Source organism: Coturnix japonica, chromosome 3 (genome assembly GCF_001577835.2).
Source record: "Coturnix japonica isolate 7356 chromosome 3, Coturnix japonica 2.1, whole genome shotgun sequence".
NCBI lineage: Eukaryota > Metazoa > Chordata > Aves > Galliformes > Phasianidae > Coturnix > Coturnix japonica.
In genome coordinates, this window is record NC_029518.1 from 55255768 (window position 1) to 55278164 (window position 22397).

The window sequence follows — 22397 nt, forward strand, 5'->3', positions numbered from 1 at the left end:
CATATATCAGAGATCGTAGAATCACAGAATCACAAGGTTGGAAAGGACCTACAAGATCATCTAGTCCAACCGTCCTCCCTTTACCACACCTACAGGAAGACCCCTAAACCATATCTCCTAGCTGCCTATCCAGACACTTCTTGAACACTGCCAGTGATGGCTACTGTACCACATCCCTGGGCAGGCTAATAGAATCATAGAATCAGAAGATATCTTGTAACAATCTTGTTTCCTGGGTTTGAAACTGTCTTATAATCAGTGGACCTCGTTAGATGTTAGAGATAGTTAATCACAATGTCACACAGACTGAAGTTACTTCAGCAGTTTGGTAGTAGTATGTATAATTGGGAGTATTGCCTACAGTAAAGAGGAACACTCAGTATCATAGACATTTTCTTGATATTTTCCTGCTTACTTTTAAAAGTGTAGCTTTGGAGAAAATTCTTTCTGTGAAACCTAACCTGTGAAATGTCCCTTAATGAGCCTGGAGTGCCAAGGTGATGTGACCCCAGTGTACCTGCCAGCTGTCCCCCAGCAAAGGTTGATTTAAATTCAGAACAGCCTTCCTACAGAGAGACAATCTTAATTGTATTCTGCACTCATCTGTCAGTACTCCATGTTAAATGTAGGACAGATCTACCACGGTGTTCAATTAATTGCCTCCTACACATTAAAGAAGGAGTTTATAAGTATTATGTATCTAAGTCATACTGAAAAATGATTCACACTGATTTATCAGAAGGTTTACAATTTATAGTTTATAAGAATGTTTTAAATGTTGCCAAATTTAATCACAATCAGATATTACACCTAGATCTTTTTTGTTCTATGTCTATAATATATCCAAAGTAAGTCTAATTTTGTCTTATTGATTCCCAAAATATTGCAACTCTCATTCATAAAATATTAATTGTGAAAGAAAAGCAAGTATTTTAGAATTTTATTAATGCTCCACAGAAGGTCAAAACAACTGTATCTCTGACTAATCACAAGGGCACCAGAGTCTGAATCTGCTCTTGTTTTAAAATGAAAGAGTCTCATCACTGCAGCTGAATGAAGTCTCACTTCTAAGTAGCAGAAAAAAAAAAAGAAAAAAAAAAGAAAAAAAAAAAAGAAATAAACAATAAAAAAGAGTGGAAACACCTAGTTCAGAGGAAGCCATCCAATATCACCCAAAATACTAATATTTCTTCACTTCCTGCATATACTTCTGCACGTATTGTTAATATTCACCGGACTGCGTATGATCCACTCCCTCTCTAGCTTTATACCTCCTCCTGTATTTGTCCTTATCAGATAATTGCTGACTATTTCTGATTACAACATACTCCCAGGATTCCTCAGATATATGGGAGGTAAGGTTAAGTATCTTGTCTATGACCCCGCAGTGATGAGCATGCACAAAGATATCAAGTCTTTTGATTTTCCTTAGTTTGATTTTGTAGTACTGAACTCCAAGAATTCCTCAGTAATGCATTAGAAGACAAGCTCAAATTTCATTCTAAATTTTCTTGTTGACTAACAGTTTTACATAATGCTTCCTTGAATCAGTACGAAAGACTTCCTGCTTGATACTGAATATTTCAATGTGATGTATTGTATATTCCATCCTCTAGTTCCTTTTTAATAAGATTAGGTAACCCAAGAATCATCTCATAAAATATCTGTATACTTCTACTTTAATTATATGAACAACAAAACATTTCCAGGCAAAGTCATTTTCCATTTCTATGATTTTGTTATTCATCTAAAAGCAGGATTTTATAGTACAGCCTTTGAAACAATAAGCCTCAGAGTCTTCCTAAAATAAAATATTCAAATAAATAAATGATTTTATTGGATTCATTAGTTAGGACTTTCACTGAACAACAAATTATCTAAGATCAAGGCACATGATTACATGCAAACATTTGGAGCAGCATACAGCCGCTGTTAGTAAGAGTGTTTTCTCTACTCAGGAAGCCATAAAGAAAAATCTTTATATTATTTGTATTTAACACAGACTTTTATATCTCAGGAAACTGGCATGAGAAGGGATTCAAGCCAAGAGCATTTCCCCATTGTGTCTGAGACCTGATGGGAAGAAAATGAGGAGAAATTTTGTGAGTCCAAGTTTGGATATTACTTGTAAGAACCAAAGTAATTTTATGTTTTCTATTTATGTTATGGTTAAAAATATGAACAAGGAGGGAGAAATGACATTTTATACAAGGAGATGTCCTATCAAATTAAACAGTGATGGCTTCCACCAAAATGCATTCTGTGTCAGCTTACATACTTTATGGGTTGAAGATCTGTAAAGATATTCTGTTGGCCTTCTGCATAATGTAGATTTCACAGTTTAGCATCTCTGAAACTCCTAAATTTGAGCCAGATGCTAAACTTCAGATTTTAATGAAACTTTTAACAATGCCTAAACTTGGTTTTCAGAATTTATCTTGCCCAACCATCTAAAGAAGAAATATAATGTTCTTTATAATTTTCAGATGATGAATCTCACGGGTCATGAACAAACAACAGCAGAACCTTGTTTACCTGGTTCTTTGTATTTTTGCAAACTCTGATTATCTCCAATAAATGTTACATCCATCTGCCTTGACTCTGACCTCCCTAGAGAGAACAAATAAAACTTTCAATGCGTTTGCCTAGAGCTATATTTTTTGTAAGATATTTTGTGTACTATAGCTTTAGCCTCCTTCAAGAGTGAATGTTTTGCATCTAGAAAGAATGCAGAAGTTGCAGAAACTGCCAAGAAATTCTTTCTGGCCACTGGGATGAAGCATAAAATTGATTTCCAGTTGGATTCTCTTGCTACCTCTGCTCTTATATTTTGGTTTCAGAATATCAGTCTGTGAATGAGGGGAGAGCAAAAAATAGCAGCAAAGGAAATAAAGCATCGAGGCAAGAGGGCAAGTGATAGGACCTGAAATGGAAACAGTGAAGGAGGGATAACACACATATATGGCTGTCCATATATTATATTTTATTGTCCATGTTTCAGGATCTTTCTACACAAGGACAAAATTCAGGCATGAATGTTTTCTTCGGTTTTCTCTTACTATATGGCCTAACTAAGCATTTATTACTTCATTTGAATGGTAATACAAATGGAAGCAATTTTGACTTTGCAATATTTATTAGCTCTGTTCTTGGGGTGTTTGGCTGAGGCAATATTCCTCCCATCTCAAGGAAATAGCTGACAAAATACAGGTGACCCAACTTACATAATTGTTCACATAAAATGGAATTTAGCAAGCTGAAGACGGAGAAGTAATTAAGAACAAAGACTTTGTTTGTTTCAGTATCACACATCCTAACACACTTTACTAACTACAGAGCTATCATGGACTGCTGTTCTGCTGATGTGAATATAATTCCTCAGAACATTTAGGCTTTCATGAAAAAGCATTTTTCAAATGAATATGTTTATTTCTAAAATGTTTTTGTCAGCCTTAGTGAGAACAGGCTAAAGGAGTGAAAGCAGGAACAAGGTTATGATCAGAAACCATTGAATACTGAGCGCCAAGTAATCAAAACTTAGTGTAATAAATTTCATCAGGAAGAAGAAAGGGAAATGAGCATTTTCTCTGAGCTTTGGCTAGAAAATGGCTGTCATTTTCTGATTTGTGTCAGGCTTGAAGAGTGACAAGGCAGAAAGAAAAGTCCTGATGGTGACTGTAAACTCAATGAGCCTTCATTTCTGCCTCTTGTGCCCTGAATAAGCAGATTCCCTTCCTTGTACTCTGCCACTACCTCCTGGAGGGAAGATGAGAAGTGCAAATGCCAGCCTCTGTAGCAGAGCTGACTATAGGTTCCCTAGTAAGAACTGTTTAAGATGGTTTCTGATTTCATGTGACGATGACATTTATGTAGAAGCATGCTGGCTTGAGGGCACATTTTTTTGCTAATTTCATTTTCAAGCTCTGCCCACACACATAATACCACAAGTGTGAAATTGTAAGCAACACGCTAAATGGATTGCTCAAGGTTTTAAATTATTCTTTTTACAATTGTTAGTGTTTTTATTCCTCTAAGTTTGTTTTCAGCTTTCTAAAAACTTTTTTATAATCACCAGTATTTTGTACTAAATTTAATGCTTCCTATGAATTAGACCTGTGAAAAATCTGTTTTGCTTAATATTTTGCATATTACCTTGATGAATTTGCTGCATATAAGCTATTTATACTTTCAAAAGTGTTCAATAATACTTAAATGAACTTCACAAGTATGTACATTAATGTCAGCATATCAAGAGCCTTCCAAAAAATCAAAATAAAAGTTAACAATTTCATAGGTTTAAAACGGTCCCTTTATTAGCTCTGTAACTGTGATTAAGAATCAAAGTGGGAAAATTACCTAAATTTACCCTCCCCCTTAGTCAGCAGTAAGCTGCGTAGGACCCTCCCCAAACCAAATAAGGCCAGGAAGAATGTGCTAAGCATTGAGTGTGCTAAGAATAAAGTTGAGCTGGGGAGGATAAGGTTACTTTGAACTCCATATTTCACGTTTCCTGACATACCCCCAAAGAACACCAACTATGTTAGTGAGGCTGCAGGAGCATTAAACAGCTCTTTCCCAATTCTTCTGTTTTTTGCTGCCTCTTTGTGCTTTCCTGTTTAGAGATGAGCCTTTTTGCTGTTCGTCTGCCATGTGCATTGTTCTTAGGATATTAGAGAAAACATGCTGAAGACTCACTGGGAGGCATGGCTATTTTTGTTAGAAGCTGATACTTAAGACTGAGCTTGAAGTATTGCTGCTGGAAGGCCTGAGGTTGCTTGGGGAGGGCAGAAGTCTGTAGTGGAAAGAGAAAGTTCAGAGGGGCAGAAAAGAAGAACAAATAGAATTAGAAAAAGTGGAGGACCACCCTCCTGCTCACTCTGCAGCTCCTGCAAGAGTGAGCAACCCGAAGGTATTAGCTAAGCTGCCACTGTAGATCTTGACCTTTTTAACAGAGTATCTCTTACCATCATCATCATGGCCGAGGTTACAGCAGAAGGTACGGTAACTATTTTCAAATATAATTAACCAAAAATGATATGTACTTTGACAGTGCAATTGAGCTGGTGTGTCAATATGATTTATTGCTCTTAGAATGCAGTGCTTTCACTCCAGGATCATTTCGTCTGTTTGCTGGGTTGCTTTCTTTTCTCTTTCTTGTCTTTGGGTTTTTTATTTTGTTTTGTTTTTTGTTTTCAGTTGTGGACAGAATTCTTACCAGTTACAGAAGCAAGTTCTTTGTGCACCTCTAAAAATAGCATTAATCTCATATGCAGAGCAGCTCCATTGGAGTGATACAAGGAGAAATGTCTGAATGCCAGGTGTTTCCACCCTTAATTGTTTTCTCAGGTAAATCACTGGCAGTCCCTTATGGGCAGAACTTTTCCTTAGTATAAATAAGGGAGCTTAGTTTGCTGGCCCTGTTTTTTTAGTGGAATGCAGAGCATTTGTGAACTTCACATCAGGTTACTGCAGGGTAAAAGCTACCAATTCTTCAGCCCTTATTCAGGTAAACTTCTAAAAGAGTCAGTGAAAGTTATACAGAAATAATTATGCCAGAGTGATGCTTGCAAGAATGAAAGGCAGTTGTATTAACTTATAAATACTTATTCTCCAGTATGAATATTTAATACTTTAATATTTCTTGACCATTTATATTTAAATAACATTTAGATGCATAACAATATTTTATCAACCACAGTGAAACAGAATATATTTAAAACACAACCTTAAGACTACTTTTTTTCAGTTGAATTTCATCCCTGTCTCTTTCAGTGTTTATCCAGATTTAATGACAACACAAAAAACAGACAAACCCTACAAACAAACAAACAAAAATACCCACAGAAGTTTAAAACAGTCTTCTGAAAGTTATTTTTATTCTACTTGTCAAGTTTAAGTGCATTTCAGTTATAAATCAGTAATCAAAGTTATACTTTTCATCTTCAATTTATTATTTTTAAGAGGACCCGTATTAAGCAGTATTAGAGAGTGAACCAAATTGTCTTCTAAAAATTCCTGTTAGGGATATGTCAAACTACAGTCATTGATTTCTGCTAAACCACAGAAAGGAGACAATGTGGGGATGATTTTTTGGTCACAAGCTGGATGGATCTATAAATCACTTTCAAATTTGTTGGAAATATTGGTTACTTTGTAGTTGTCATCATGAAATTTAAGAAATATTTTTTTCCTAAATGTTTAACCCCATTAATGTTAGAGGAGCATTGTGGAATTGCTTCTTGAAAGGCTCTCCAAGCCAAACATAACAACAAACAGGATTATTTGAAATTCATAGCAAGCATAAAAGACTTTTCAGTCTGAAAGTGACTTTTCAAATACCTTAGCTAATCAAAAAAAGAAGATAAAAGATCCAAGAAAGCAAAAGCAAACAAGAAAAAAACAAAAACAAAAACAAAAAATACCCACAACCAAACCAAACACAGGATCTGAAAATGTTTTTATGGTGTTTATGAGTGCTCCTTAGCTGTCACACTGCATGTCTGCGTGCTTTTTTTTTGTCTGTGCAAAGCAGCAGACTTCAGGTGACAAGAGGCATCAATCAAGTCCTCTGTACCTGACCTTCAGCAGGACAGGCAAATTCACCAGAGTCTGGCTGTTATTTTGTATATTTGGAATTGGCTTATGTTGACTGGCTGATTTTTAAACTTCATCCACGAAACTGGAAATTGTACTCATGGTAGAAAACTAAGAATTCAGTCTGTGACTAATGTTCCACTGTAGCTTATTTTCCTCTGGGGCTACTCCTGGCAGTCACAAAGCAGTCTGAAAGTTCAGGTCTAAAATTCATCATCTTACAGTTTCAGCAAACAAACACACACACACACACAAGTATGTCTTGATTTATATAATGCTTTTTTTGTTTGTCTGTTTGTTTTTGTTTTTTCCTCATATTACTTCCCAATCTGTGATTAGCTCACTCTTAATGATTTAACTGGATTTAAAATCCTTGCTCAAAGTGGTTGGAATTCTAACCTCCATTTTATAACGTCAGCCACATCTCACTCTTTGTCCCTGGAGTACCATTCTGACATACAAAAGAGTACTCTAGTAGTATTCTACAGCAGTGTGTAAGGAGCCGTATAGGCTTTGGATCTGACATGGTCAGTGTGGCTACTAGTTTAGGGAGGTGGTTCAGCCTGGACATGCTGATACCATTGACACACATCTCAAGATATCTTCTGACAGCCAATGCCATGGCCTATGGTAGGCAGATACATTGGCCTGATAGGGTACACTTTCAGGTCAACCTCACTATAATGACAATGACAAAATTTTGCTTAAAAATGTGTTCACAAAGCAAAGACTCCTTGAACTATAAGACACATATGCTGCCCCTACATTATCATAACCACAAATTGCGTGATGATCAGATTTACTGGTGAAGTAAACCTGGCGAAAGGCAAAAAGTTAGAGAAGACAGCAACCTATAAATATCCTGAGAAAACTGCCTGGACCTAGGTATTCTGCTGGTAAATATTCAGAAGATTCTAAGGGATTATCTTCAGCATCCTTTTATTACATGTAACTGCAATTACAGAGTTGCACTACTGAAAGCTGGAAGTCCATAAACCATGTACAAATAGAAGTTCAGTAGAGATACTGACTACTCTGTAATGATCTCAGGATTTGTAGTAGTTGTTATTTTTTGACGTTACCATTATTATTAATTATCATTATTATTATTATTTCACCTGCTACTGAGATTTCTTTAAATGTTAGAGACTTTTATGACTACTTAGGAGCTTGCCTGGAATGACAGAGGTATCTATGCTCCTATGCTACATTTATGAAAACAGGGATTGGACTGGGTTCTATGACACACAGAATTAGAGCTGCCACCACTGAAATATGAACACAGAAACCCTCGCTGCTCTGAGAAATGGCTTGTACCAATGTACAGCTTAATCTGTATGTGTATGATAGCTGCAACAGCTGCCCTATAATTGGTCTTTTCTAATAGCCCTATCTAAGACAGGTCACAGAGCAAGGCTGATGGACATCCTCTGTCACATTTTCCTCCCACAAATCGAAGAATGAGCAGAGGCTTAGAAGCATTCAGAGCTCCTCCTTGCTGCAAAGCACTGGAGACTGTGCACTGATCTCTTCCAGAGAGGTGAGGAGAGCAGAAAGACAAGGTTTCTCCTCCAGCTGTTTGTCTGCCACAACTTATTTCCCCAGTGGAGCAAGAGAGAAGCAGGCATCAAACAGAAATGTGACAATGAGTCACAATTTGGTCCTTATTTTATTGCTGAGAGCTATGCAACTACACACTTCCTCTTTCTCAGAGTAGGCTGCAAGGAGACAGGTGAGCCCTGAGGCTACAGGCAGCTTGTCAGTGACAAACTCCAAATTAGCATCTGGCTTTTGGTCCTTGTCTCTGGCTGTTTGATAACTACAGAAAGTTTTAAGATGTAGAACATTTCAAAAAGCAGATTTAATGTGATCTGCCAGTTTGAAGATGAATATACATTAAATCTGAAAAATATGGGAAATAACATTCAAGATCCAGCAGGTAAAGTGATAAAGACTTCTGGTGGGCAATGGCCAGAAACTAGCAACAGTTTTCAGAAGGCAGTAACTTCGGCAATGTCACTGTTGGCAAGAGTGAAACAGCTACTTTTCATGGTAATTCGCGAAACGCATCTAGTTCTGCTGACAGCAAAAGCAGCCTAGGTGAATGATTTAGGTTAGATTATTTGGTATTACCATTCATTTTGATTAAGTCATGTGAGATGTCCTTCGGTTAGACAGAGTTTTTATAGAATTATTTGCAAGAAGACAATTTGCAATATGAAAGGATACAATCTTTTTCATGCCTTAAGTGTTGACAAAGAAGAAAATAGAATGCCTTCTGCAGGGAAAACAGGAAATAAAAACAGGATAATTTTGGCAATGACTTTTTTGAAGCGATCAGTCTTCTCCCATTCAAAAGTACTGGGTAAAGTCAACAGCCTTATTATCTGGAAAGAAAAAGAAAACTCAGGGCTTTCTGTAAAAATATAAACCTTCCAGGACAACAGAAGCTTTATATTCTCTCTGAAATTCCACCGAACTTGGATTTCCCTCTGCCTATGTTTTGAATACCTGAGCTGGTTGGTCTGTCTGGCACTTTGTGGGCCCTCTTGTAGCCTGCTGAGACAAGCAGGCCTGTGACCAAATTTACTAACCTAAATCTCAGTCTTAAAAATTAGAGGGCATTTTTACTCACACCTGCAGCACGTTGCATGCATACTTAATCAGTACAGAGATCCTTAACATACCCTTACTTTAGGGATCCCACTGGAAAGTGAAACTAACTGGACAGTAGGAAGACTTAACACATGTAAAACAGCACAATCTAATGTGTAGTGACACTGCCCTGTGATGGTCTAAAAGTTGCCTGTTCACAGCTAACTTGTGTTTATCAGTGTGTAAATGGTGTGAATACAGGTTGGATCATTTATTTTATTCTTTTTTTTTTTTTTTTTTTTTTCTTTCAAAAAAGAGCATTGTGCTCAGAAGCATTTGGAACATATTTTATGAGTACTTGCACAACAAGAGAGAGATTTAAAAGCCTGGTAACATTTTCAAATTATAAGTGTGTCCAGCTCCTGCTGATTCCAAAATGAAACCTGTGCAACCTGTTAGATGCTCAAAAGTGCCAATCAGGCACCTAATACTAGAAAAAAAAAATAAAAATCTATTCTATAAATGTTTTGAGAGGTTCTGCTCGTTGCCTACAATGTAAACAGTAAGGGGTGGATTCATGCTGCTTCTGCTGCCATAATTAAACCTTCAAAATCTGAGCTCTTTTCTGGAGATCAGAGTTTGACTTAGGTTAAACTACATTTCATAATGCAGGTCTGGCATCAGTCCAGGACACACTGAGGACAGAGAAACTAGAGTTGCCCTCTGCAAGGCAGGGCAGCTGCTTTCAGGAATGGCAAAGCTTTCCTCTCCTCTCTGATGTCAGTATTGGATGTTTAAGCAGATTGAACTAGTGGACAGTATTCACTTTACTGGCTTAAATGACATTTAAAGCAGGAGAGGGTAGATCACTTTAGATTAAAATAATTGAAAAATCTTTTAAATCACGAATTTTAATCATAATTTAAATCAACAAACAAGAAATATGGATTTGAAAACAGCCATTTTAATATCATTTTAGCATTTGTTGTTCAGGAAAAAGAACAAAAATGAGAGACTGATTCCTACCAGCTGATTATTAATACTGCTCACTGGATACAGACATTCTCACTAAATTTGTTCCTTTTAATCTTAGAGAGAATGTAAATGAATATGCATTAAACAATTCTATTGTTAAGAAAACATTTATTCAGATTTTTAGTCTTCACATGCTTTTTAGTGTGTGTGTGTGTCTATGTCAGAAAAAGTACTGTATTTTTTTCTTATTAAATAATGGTTTTATTTCTATTTGTAATTTCTGTCAAGGTTAATTAAGATGAAAATTGGAGTTCAATTAAAATGATGCAAACTTAGCATTTTTAAAACTGTGTATTTGTATACTATAAATGTTCTGAATATATGGGAGAAGTTAATTTTATGTTGAACATGTTTTGACAAGCTCAACAACTTATTAAACAAATATGGTTGTATTTGTAATTTTTTCCTTCCACGTGGACATATGCTAGGACTCATGTTCTTTCATGTAATGTTTATTTGAATCTTAGAGAAAGAACACATATCTATCTTTTTTAACTTTTGGTTGCTTCTTGACTCAAAATAGGATAATAATTCAAACAATAAAATAAATTGAAAAGAAGGGAATTTTCTTTGCATTTCCAAACTGCTTTTATACTCTCAAAGAAGTGGTTACCTTTGTCTGACACTGGTCTGGTTATCCAGGTATTTCCAGCAGCCTGGTCATTTATTTCACTTTCTTCACAACTTTAATGGCTTGATCATAGCTTTTCATTTAAATAGAAGTGAATTCATTAGAAAATAGTATAAAAGTGTAGCCCTTATCACACATTCTCTTACTTTGAAATTAATTTTTAAAAGATTAATTTTTAAAATCATTTAATAAAAACTTCGGTTTGTGATTCAAAAAGTAGCAGCAATTATATTTCCAGCCTTCCCAGAATGTAGCATCATTCGAGTAAAACTTTTGAAGAATTACTGAAAATGAATGTTGAAATGTCTTCAGCAGTTGCAGATGCATTGATAGGTGAAAAACAGCAACAATGGCTGAGATCACACTGAGAACAGAGGACATGAAGTAGATAAGGGGATCTGAACTTTAAAGTCACCACCTCTAAAGACTTAGCTTGAAACTATGAATGGCCAGCTGTGCTTCTCATCCATTTGATTCCACTGCCATGTTCTCTTGGCAGCTTTAAATGTTTTAGTTCAAAATTCTGAATATTTTATTTTTTGGTCTTAGTCCTGTCTTTTTATAAATCTTACGTTGGTGCATTAAGGCTTTAGACCATTGCATGGGAATGTGCAAACACACTAGATTTTGAGGAAAAGAGCTGAAATAACAAAACAGATAATGTAAGGCATAGAATGCTAAAAAGCAAAGCTGTAGAAAACACTGTGGATTTTTTTTCATTGAAAACTGTCTCATACACTAAAACTAACCTATGTTACAATTACAGTCAAAACAGTTCAGTTGCTCAAATTGTGGTCAGCGCTGTGCTTTACCCTTAGGAATCTGAGTGGGAAAGCTAAGGTTTTATGTCCTGAATAAGCACTTGAGTCCTACGGTTAATTTGGGCTTTTTTTAGAATCAGTTTTACAGCACACGAAGAATTCATCTCCGGCCTGAAATTTCTGCTTGGTGCTACACAAAATCATTTTCCACAAGAAAGAAAATACAAAATGCCACGCATAGAAAAACTTCCTCACTAGAGAAGTTTCCTTTTTCTATCTTCAAAGATAGTTTTAAAAAATCCTTTACAAATATGTAATGAGTAAAGACCTGCTACTGCCTGTACATGCTTACATTCTCACATCTTCAAAAGTATCTCTGTACCTTTGCCTGGAGTCAAATTGTCAAAGGCACAATGAATTTCAGGCTTTGTAGCCTCCTTTGGTATGTAAATTAACTTTTTTTTTTTTTTTTTCCTTTATTCTATTATGTAGATTTAAGTTGTGGTTCCCTTTGCATGTCAGGAAGGCTAAATCTTGTTGCAATCTCAGCTAAGAGGTTATTCACAACTGACACAATTTCCATAAATATAGTTTTCTGGTAACTATTTTACTGTTTCAGAGGCATAATTTTATACATTATTCAAATGTTAATATCCTCATTTTACTTGGACCTTTTCCTCCTATATTGGCTAGATCCTTAGCTGTTAGTTTTGGCTTCAGATTTATCTATGTAATTCCTACTGAAGTCAGTTGAGTAGATACATAAGCATACGTGACACATATTACAACAACTTAACATCCCACAATGAAAACATCACATCTATGATAAAGTTCAAGCTATCTACTTCCAGCGATTCTAACCAGCAATTGTAACTTGAAATCAGCATAATTAATTTCAACCTTTTCTGCCTTTGTTTTAAAAGAAACTTTAAATCTTTATCTTCTTAGAGATTTTTCATATTGTCATTCATGATAGGAGTTAAAACTGTGAGCATTTCACAAGCAGATATAAAAACCAGACTCATACCTTTAAAAAATTACTGTTGCTTTTCTTTTTTCAACACGGATATTAGTGTGACACAGTTAATGTATAAAAGTCTCTGACAACCGTGGCCCTTTTCTGCATGGCACAGCTACATGACTATACCATATTACCTGGTGCAGAACCACTGAACACTTTTAATGCTTCTGATTTGTGTCACAACCCCTATCAAAGTTCATCAAAAAGTTATTTTGGTAGTGGAGTATGTATTCTGAAGTACAAGGATTTCTTCTGCTTCAAAAAAGAGTGGCTTGACAGAGCTCAAAAAGTTTTCTCCTTTTCCTTTCTGGTATCAGTATGTTCATTTTTTCTGCTCCCGATTCTGCCTTGCACTCGGCATACATATGCTGATATATGTGCATACACTTCTGGCAGATACTGTCCTCTTAAATGGGAGGCGACATAGTGGGCATGGTGAGGATGAGTTGATGGCTGGACTCGGTGATCTTAGAGGTCTTTTCCAACCTTTATGATTCTATGATAATACTTATTTACAAACGTTACAAGGTTTTAACATTTTATCTCCTGTATCTGCAAACTGAGCCACTTTCATTATTATTTTCATTTGTTTACATTTTCTTATTACTTCTCAAATACAAACATCATTTCATCTTTCGGGTGTTCCTTCTTTCTCTGAAAATTCCCAGGCAGACAGATGATTTAGTTTGCATCTTCTTCTTAAAATAGGCGTATATCAGTTGCATTGGAGAAATTCCAGTGTCAACTGTAATCTGCTGAAGGAATAACTTTCGAGGTGAAATTATTTAACTAGCAAAAAAATCCTCTTTATAATGCTACTATGTGTCTATTTCCTAGCTGAAAATCTTATTTTCAGCCACTTTCACCTCTCCCTGTCATTTTGTCATTGCATGAATAAGGAGAATTAAGGCCTTTCTTCTTGTCCTGTAGGAGGTCTGCAAAAACTTGTGCAGACATTTCAGCTCCTGGTTCTGTGGCTATACAGGACATAAACAAAAATGGTTATGATTAATATTAGGTCATTCTGTCAACAATTAGAAAGGAGCAGCGAAATAAAGCTCATATTAGTAAATCCTTAGAAAATTCCCTAGATCTGTTTCCCACCCAGCAATACTCATTTTCTCAGATACCTGAGCAGCCTGTGACACTGTATAATGTGAAGATCAATCCCTAGACTGAAAACTGAAACCAAATAAAATCACATATATTTCTCTCTCTCTCTTTTTTTTTTTTTGACTATAGCCAACTAAGATCAAGTTAGATAAAAAATGCATGATGTCTGCTAAAAAAATGCAGTATTTACAACAGCCTTTGAATTCCTAGTTGTACACTATATTCCTCTTTCCTCAGTTTTCACCTTTTAATGCAAGAAACACTAGAGCTACATGCGTTTTCATTTAGAATTTGCTTTATTTAAGTAAACATCAAGTAAGCACAAAAATATAACATTAATGTATTTTAAAATAGAAGATTTTGTGTATTCTTCAACTAGAGAAATGAGAATTTTAAAATCTTCAAGCCTAGTGCACTCCATGAAGAACTACACCCTTAAGGTCTGCGATTTTGCAAGATCATGTTGTAAAACCTTCAGCAGCTTCAGAGCGCTTTCAAAAGCTTACTTCATAGTAATAGTTGTCACATTAGTTTCCTCACTGATACAGATTTTGTCAACTATCCCTACAGAATATACAAATAAAAAATACTTCCTACAGACTCACTAATTGAATTAGTGTCAGTGAAAACTCTGCTGAATTGTTTGTGCTTATAGAGAAATTTGTGATCTGCACTCATACATCACATTCCACCACTTTTTTTCTACGTCAATTCTATTTTTATTCTACCTTTCCCATTTACTGTAAACTCTTTTACATTTGAGGACTCACTGAATCTGTCAAGCTAATAACTTTAAAATCACTATTGTTCTTGTTACTAACACAATCCTTGTTAACTTTAAGGTTTTGTTGAGAATTGTTTTGCTTTGTATAACTGAATAATTTGAATCCTTCAAATGGTAGATACGCCCACTTAGATCTTTCATTTATCTTCATGGAGTTTGCTAAATCTCTGGATTTTGTTCAGGAAAGTACTCTCTTGTTTTCAGGTGTAGTCAGGACTTGCTGTTTGCTTTCATCATTTCCTTTTCTTTCATTCTTTTAATCAGAAGAATCAAATGTTTCTGCTATGTTAAATGTAGAAATATTATCTTTTTTTCTCACAGCGATTGGAGAGAATATTTTCAGTGATTTTGAATAACACTAGAACTACAGTAGTGTTCTATTGACTGAAAAAATAGAACATGTTTTACACAAAGCAGCATATTTGTAGTCTTTTATTATCAGTAAATTGCTCACTAATTTCTGGTTTCAAAAATATTTCCAACTTCTCTATGAAAGAGAAGGAGTATGATGTGGGAATTTAAATTATTGCATTTCTTACTGACTTTATAACCAGCATTTCATCAACAATTTTTGGGCAAAGATTTTGGGCATGTGAAGTTCCCAGCATGTAGACTACTCGTTCTCCGCAGATCTCTTGCACAAGTATAATTTTACTGGCTTCAACTCTACCTTCTTTACTTTTCATGTCCATCATCAGAATTTATTCAGTATAAACGTAATCTTCCTCAGCTTTCCATAATATAAATATAGCTCAGCTCTTTAGCTCTTTTTATCCTATGCTTGTGTCTGCAGAGAAGTAGCACTTGTGCAAAGGTGATACTAATTGCAGGACACCGTGAATTCTGGCATCAGCTGGGATAGAACCATGCTGTGCAGAACACAAACCCCAGAATTTGTTTTTTCCATGACAAGTTCCTTTCTGTGACATTTTCCTTATGCTCACAGAATTTAATAAAGGCATTTTCAGCACTTGATCGCAGGAATGAAGACCTTAATAAGCACTAGATATTTAATGATCTCCCATTATTGCAGTGGTTTGGAACAGCACCCACTGAGGACAGAATACCAAAGTACTATCGGGTTGCAGTCCGCAAGGTGAAAGCATTTCTTGAAGTGGAGAAGAAAAAAAAATCTAGCTTGACCAGTTGAAAACCAAGTTCCTCCAGTAGATGTCTCATAAATGTCCCTTAAAAGCTAATAATACCATTTCTGACCTAATCAGCAGCTTTAGTGGGAGGTAACTGTTGATCTGGGCTTGGAAACAGGCTCAGCTGTAAATGAGACATCAGTCTTATTTAAGTTTTATTTCCCTGCTTAGGTGCTGTGAAGCTTTTGTCATAGTTCTTAATGGTGGAAAAACCCTAAAGGCATTTTAACATTTCTCCAATGCTTTGCCAAAGTCAGCCTGCCTGCGTGGGTCCTGGTGGTACACAGTATGCTATGCAGTATGTGGATATCGTTCTTTAAGAATTTCATCCTACACAATTTCTTTCACACTTCCGCATGGCACCTGGCCTAAGGACTAACTTAAATAAAATGCCAAGAAATGATCAAATTTCTGTGTTCTGCCTAAGTTTTGAACCTCTAGTTTCTTCCCTTCCGGTAAACTGATGAAAATAGAAGTCTTATTTAACTTATCACCACATTTGATTTTTTTCTTTTCGTACTGTTTGTGCTTTTATTTTCATTCTCATTACAACAGGGTTAAGTTACAGTTGCAAATGTCCAAGGGCTTGATTCTATTTCAGTATTCTACCATGTGAATATTGCTCCCTATTAGTCATTCAATTATTTTATATACACTTTGTGTCTATTCTCGTCTTTCATTATAGTACTTTAATAGCATTCTGAATACCTTGTACTTTTCTGGAGATGAATTGTGTTAGTGAGTGAAAGATTATCATTTTTGTGACCATAGGAATATTGTCAGTGTAAGCTGTAAGGCTGAAATATCGACTGTAATGTAAATGTTCATTTTCAATAACTGTGAAAGTATGCATTTTTTTATTTATTAGTACCTATCTAATTACAGCTGAAGCTGCACTCTATTGATATAATAGAAAAGGAAATTAATAAAGGAAGGTTAGATAATGAATAGGCCTTTGACCAGAATATAACAGCCTGCAAAATCTTGCAAAGATATACACAGAATAACTAAGTAGTTCTCCAAAGCTTTCTTAAAAATTTAGAAAGGACTATCAACTTCTAAATCTGCAGAGGACGTCTCTATCTCTTTTCATTATACTACGAAAGATATGAGTTGAGGCTGCAATGTTAATATTAAAGAAACTTCAGAGAATTGCTTGAAAGTTTTCTGAAGTAAAAAAGTAACTGTAGCTTTGATATACTTAAAATCCAAGATAAAAAAAAAAAAAAGAAGAAGAAAAAAAGAAGAAAAGAAAGCACTGAAAGAATCTTTATACACGCATTGAATGTTTACAAACACCTTGTAAAGGCAGGCAAAGGAGATAAACAATAGCACTCAGAGAAAATCTGTGGTGTATTTTGCTGAAACTGTACACAGTGTAGAGGTATAACAAGCCAAAAGTTAGAAGGAGAGATGTGGGATCAGTTCTGTATTCTGCCAGATTTTCAGTATGGCCTTCACTATTGATTTAATTGCTTCATTATTTCATTTCTTTCAAACAAAAGTTGCATGATCTTACCTCATCGTGATCTGGTGGGAAGATACATGTTGGAAGACTAGAGGCAAAGAAATCCAAATCTGAAGGCCTTTAAAAATACACAGAGTAGTGCTGTGTGCTTTGTATCTGACTTGGGACAGTGTGGATGTTTAGTATATCTGAAAACACTGGGTTTTCATGGGACATGTTTAAGCATCAACAGAAGGTCTGTGAGTACTGCATAGGTAATTTGAAAAGTGATAATGGGCTGAAAAAATGTCCTTTCAGGTACTGTTTCTGTTTCACTGATATAGCCCATGGTTAATCAAGGAACAAAATTGTGGTTTTTTGCATTTAGTTGAAGGGAAGTGTGATTAAATTGACACAAATATGTATAAATATTCTTTTCAATCATCATGCTTGAACAATGTAGGTATGCAACTTTGCTCTTCTCTTTTCCTGTTGCCACGAGAGTCAGGGTATGAGGCACAAAAAAGCTGCTGACTGATGTGAGCTGCCTGAAATTTTGTAGAGGTCTTACAAGTGTCTGATATGCACGCGAGGCACCCTAGCTGGGATGAAGCTTTGCAGCACCTGCTGTTTGCATGGGCTACAAATATTGGATCTCCTATTATGTGGATTTGCTATTGCAGAGAACTTGTGGGGGGTATTACCATTTGATGACAACAGAATGGTTTTGTGATGACTTTGTGCATGTTTCCAGCAGTTGCTAAACATTATTTGATTTAGAATCCATGAAATGAAATACGGAAACAATCATTCCAACTAGATCAAAATTTTTCCCTGGTGTATCTAATTTTCTGTTCCAGTTAGCAGTAATATGGCAAGGCCATCTTAAAATGGAGACCTTTGTTTTCTCAGAATTCAATATTTTAAACTCTGCTGAGGTGAGATTTTAAGTAAATGAATGTTTTCTTATTATTCCATTAGAAAGTGGAAAGGCTTAACTCTGCTCTAAGATACATCACTGAGATTTGAGGACTGTTTTGCTGAAGTATGCTTAGATGTTCAGTCTTCCATGACCAAATAAAGGGGAAATGAGTATTGTGTTTAATGTTTTAATACAGAGAAACTGAGTGAGGCTATGACCTCAAAAAATATTCATATTCTGAAAATGTAAGTAACCGGATGACCTATCAATGCATAGTGCAGAGAAGTGCTCAGAAAGGGCGTCTCAGGGTTGTTTCAACAATTATGTTCCATCTTTATGCTCGTACTAATTAGAAAAATGTGATTAAAATGAATTAATGAACATTTTGCAGTTTTCTATGCTCTGCACAGACATATATAGTTTGAATTTGTTTTGTAAAGCTAAGAATCTTATATCTTTTTTTAAATGTTGTATTCTCCCCATTTTGGTTTACGTGCTCAGGAGCTCAGTGTAAGTGGTATAAAAGCATAGTCTGTTCAGATAGATACTAAAAATATTTTTTAAAATCATCATTTGATTTAGATATTTTTGAATCCTGAGAGGAATTTTATCTTATTTGTCACCAAATTAATTTAAGGGACTGTTAACCTACAAGTAAATCTTCGGAATTAAGGTGTCACTTTTCTGAATCATTTAACAATCAAACCATGTCTCAATTTTTTATTTTTTTCCTTTCCAACAATTGAATTAATACTGAAAACATTTTCTTCAGATATTATAGCTTTTATGTGGGTACATACTTATATTTTCAAGAGTGTAGTGGAAGCCATTTTTGCTTTTTTTACAGCAAGTTAATACTGGAGAAATCAAAATGGTTGTATGATGCAATTACTGTATACCAGAAAAGGCTAAAGAAATTGTGCTGCTCACATACAAATAATACAAATATCAGGCACACGCACAAAAAAATAATAGCCTTTCACTTCTTGATTCTTTCCATGCCTTTAATACAACTTACAATTATCTTTCAATTTAGAGTTGCTTTGGAACTGGGAATTTCAGTTATAGTTTGGAAATAAAACCATTAGCTGTTTTAAGTGTGCACATCAAAGTGATGCTTTTCATGCAACATTATTTATTTATTTATTCATTTTCCACAAGAGAAATAGTTGACCCCCAGCATCTGAATTTGGATTTCATATCTTCTTCAGATTAATAGCAGTGGAGAGGTACAGAAAAGTATTTGCCTGTTCCTCTCTTGTTCTAAACTTGCCCATACATAAAACAGAACAGTCTTGCTGTCACTAGGCACAGTCTGACATATTTGGGACATGAGGAGCATTTCAGGTTTCACTTTATATGTCACGTGGATATATCACTGTGTGGTAAGGGATATTTCTATGAATTATTATGGAGAATGGTTCTATTTCTGGAGCTGAATAATGTAACCAGGTAACCACATCTTGGCATTTATCACCGGGATAAATTAGAGACCATTCAGATTCTCATATCTGTTTGGTCAGGTAAGGTCTTTATTATTTTATCTCATTTGCTCTGCAGAGATCTGAATAGGTGCGCTAGAATGATTTAAAGTGCAGTTCTGTCTCTGGATTCCTGTAATAGATAAAATTAGATGACAAGAATTTGAGGCCTGGTTTCCAGGTCACAGAAGCAGGAATCCCTAAACCAATCTTTAGCCTGTTCATTGTGCTTTTGAGCAATCCTTCTGGGCTGATTTGTTCAGAGTGTGTTGGTGTGAAAATTAGAAATATTAGAAGTCCTCAGGGCTTAGGAACAGGTACAAGATAGACTCTAATAGTTTCATTTGTTGCTAATCTACTTCCGAATAAAAGTCAGATGTCCCTAATAATTTCTAAAATCCGTTCATAACCTTGCTCAGATGACAACAGATAGATTTGAACTGTCAGAAGGAAAGATGCAGGGAATGGGTACAATTACTGAAGTGATTTCTTTTTTTATTCCTAAGCTAACCTTCAAAGAAATCTAAATGGTCTTGTTTTTCCTTCTTTTCAGTGTGTAGATGAGATGCCATCAGAATATCTGCATAGGGAAAAAAGATAACTAAGACTTTACACCTGTATGTGAATGCTCTGTGATATTTTCTCATCAAACTTGATTCCTTAAGTGTTTCACATATTCAAAAATTTCTCCTTGCTATAATCCAGTAACTTTTACCAAACACCGAATTCTATCCCTATCATTTCAAGAGACTTTCTTGTCGTAAATCCAGAAGAGCACTTTCCAAAGGATTCCTCCAGACCAAAAAAAGGGGAAAAAATAGCTTCAAAGAAGCCATCTCGATCAAAACTGTTGCTACTTCTTTTTTATTAGACTCCTTGACAAAAGGTGTACTTTAGTTCAACAGCTCCTGTTTACTACGTACTGTATCTAATTACAGCTAGCTTGAAATAAAATAAATCATAATTAATCATTCAAAAACACAAACATGAGAGATAATACTAATTCCACCAGGAGATACACAGATCTGGATTTTTTTTTCACAGAGATTCTTTATACTGGTATAGTGATATAGTTGCTGAAAGTGAAGATAGAGATATCCATAACCTATAATTTATCCTAGTGACCTTCAATATTTATTGTAACTATCATTGTTTTACAGATAGGAGCATCTAAATGGACTTTTTTTTTTTTTTTTTTTTTTTTAATGGAAAAAAAAAAAAAATCAGTGTATTTCTCTAATCCCTTATAAACATTTTAGGGCTGTATGAAGTTGAGTTTCCAAAAACAAATAGCAAAGAGGATGCATACAGTGCTGTTGCTTCAGAAGGTTTCATGCTATTTAAAGATAAATGGCAACCATTTTCCTCTAACCTTCATTTTGACATTTTATAAGATAAGATATACCTCTCAGCTTATATCAACTCACTGAATAACACTTCTGCATCTCTTTCATAAATGTCAGAATTCTAAAATGAACAGGAAGATAAAAATTCTCTTTACTGTTTTACAGCAAAATACTTGTTTCTGAAAAGGGAAGGTATTACTACCAATGAGGAATTTGAAAAGAAACAAGAAATTTTTGAACAAATCTCAGCATTAAAAAAAAAAAAATAAAAGAAAAAAAAAAAAGTAAAAGAGGGGTCAAATTGATTAGGCATTTTAAACAGAAAGATGTAGATTTCCAACTCACAGATCATGGTCTACTGCCCTTTGGAAAGGGAGTATCTATCTTGTCCCTTTGCCATGACTGGCTGCTACTTTAACAGGAAGAGAAAGAATAAGAAAGAACAGACAAATGCCTTCAGAAATTGTTGCTAAATGGAAAACATGATCCTTAAAAATATTTTTATTTGATATTCTTGGAGTGTGATAAAGAGCTGCTGTGCTTTAACTGTTTAATAAGTTCGGAAAGTGATATATACCAGGTAAATGGTGAGCTGTATAAATATCAAAACAGACTAAGAAACTTAAAGACATTGGAAATTTCAGAGTTTTCACTTTTTCTCCTCTTAAGGATTACTAGCTCCTCACAGAAGGTTTAGAAAAATCGTTCTATGTATAAAATTATCCTACCCCAAAAACATGTTACACTTTTTTCTTATAACAGCATTGCATAAAAAATAGTACTTTGTTTCTTAAAAGTTTGTTTTCTCTTGCTGCTCTCTCCCATTCAGAATCACCATAGTCCTCACAGTACACTGATGAGGAAATTGTTATGATTTCACTGTGGAAGAATTATGAATCCAGGTAGGACATAATCAGTAGGGTCTAATGAATTTTCAAAATTCTGTTTTGAAAGCATCCTGTTTCCATGTAAGTGGAATTACAAAGGAAGAGCAGTGAAGAAGTAATAACAGAACTGAACTATTTTTTGTCGGACTTTTTGATCTTAACTCCCAGTTTCATCCATTAATTACAATGATCATCTCGTGCTATTAAGTTAGCAGACCTACTTGAAAAACATAGATTTACCTGGTGAGAATGTGGTCATCAAGAGCTAAGAACTGTCAATATTGCAGTTATCTGGTCCAGGTAGCGTCTTACAATGTCTTCATCAGTATCACTATGCTGAACAAAAAGTATTCAGTTCAGGTATTAAATGCTTAATCCTACCATAATACGCTGGAACCTCCAGCATTTAGAGATTTGAAATAAAGGCAGTTTCTGAGCCAGAGATTATATATTTGTTTTTAAAAGTAGTGATTATTTTTTTTCCATGGAGTTTCCCAGGCCTTTATCATAATAAAGCCATATCTCATTGGAAAGTCATTTTCTGCTCATGAAGTTATTATTAGTTAAATAATTAAGTTATTTGGGGAAACTTTGTGTGTTTTTTCCACATAGCATGTGGTACTACTGTATCC

The 22397-nt window shown here is 35.1% G+C and overlaps 1 protein-coding gene across 9 annotated transcripts in view; it reads left to right on the top strand.

Annotated features, from left to right (window-relative positions):
• Positions 1-22397, top strand: part of TRDN (triadin) — a 139185-nt gene that overhangs the window by 3216 nt on the left and 113572 nt on the right. Inside the window, exon 2 of one of the 9 annotated variants that reach the window (XM_032443724.1) lies at positions 2018-2127. The exons of 3 other annotated variants lie outside the window; for them this stretch is intronic. Coding sequence is in view for 4 of the 6 variants with exons in the window: in XM_032443729.1 (XP_032299620.1) it covers positions 4975-4996 (22 nt within the window). In the remaining 2 variants the exon portion in view is untranslated. Of the gene's footprint in view, positions 1-2017; positions 2128-4489; positions 4997-22397 lie in introns of those variants that run through there. 5 more of the 9 variants (XM_032443723.1, XM_032443729.1, XM_032443727.1 and 2 more) reach the window with 5 other exon arrangements.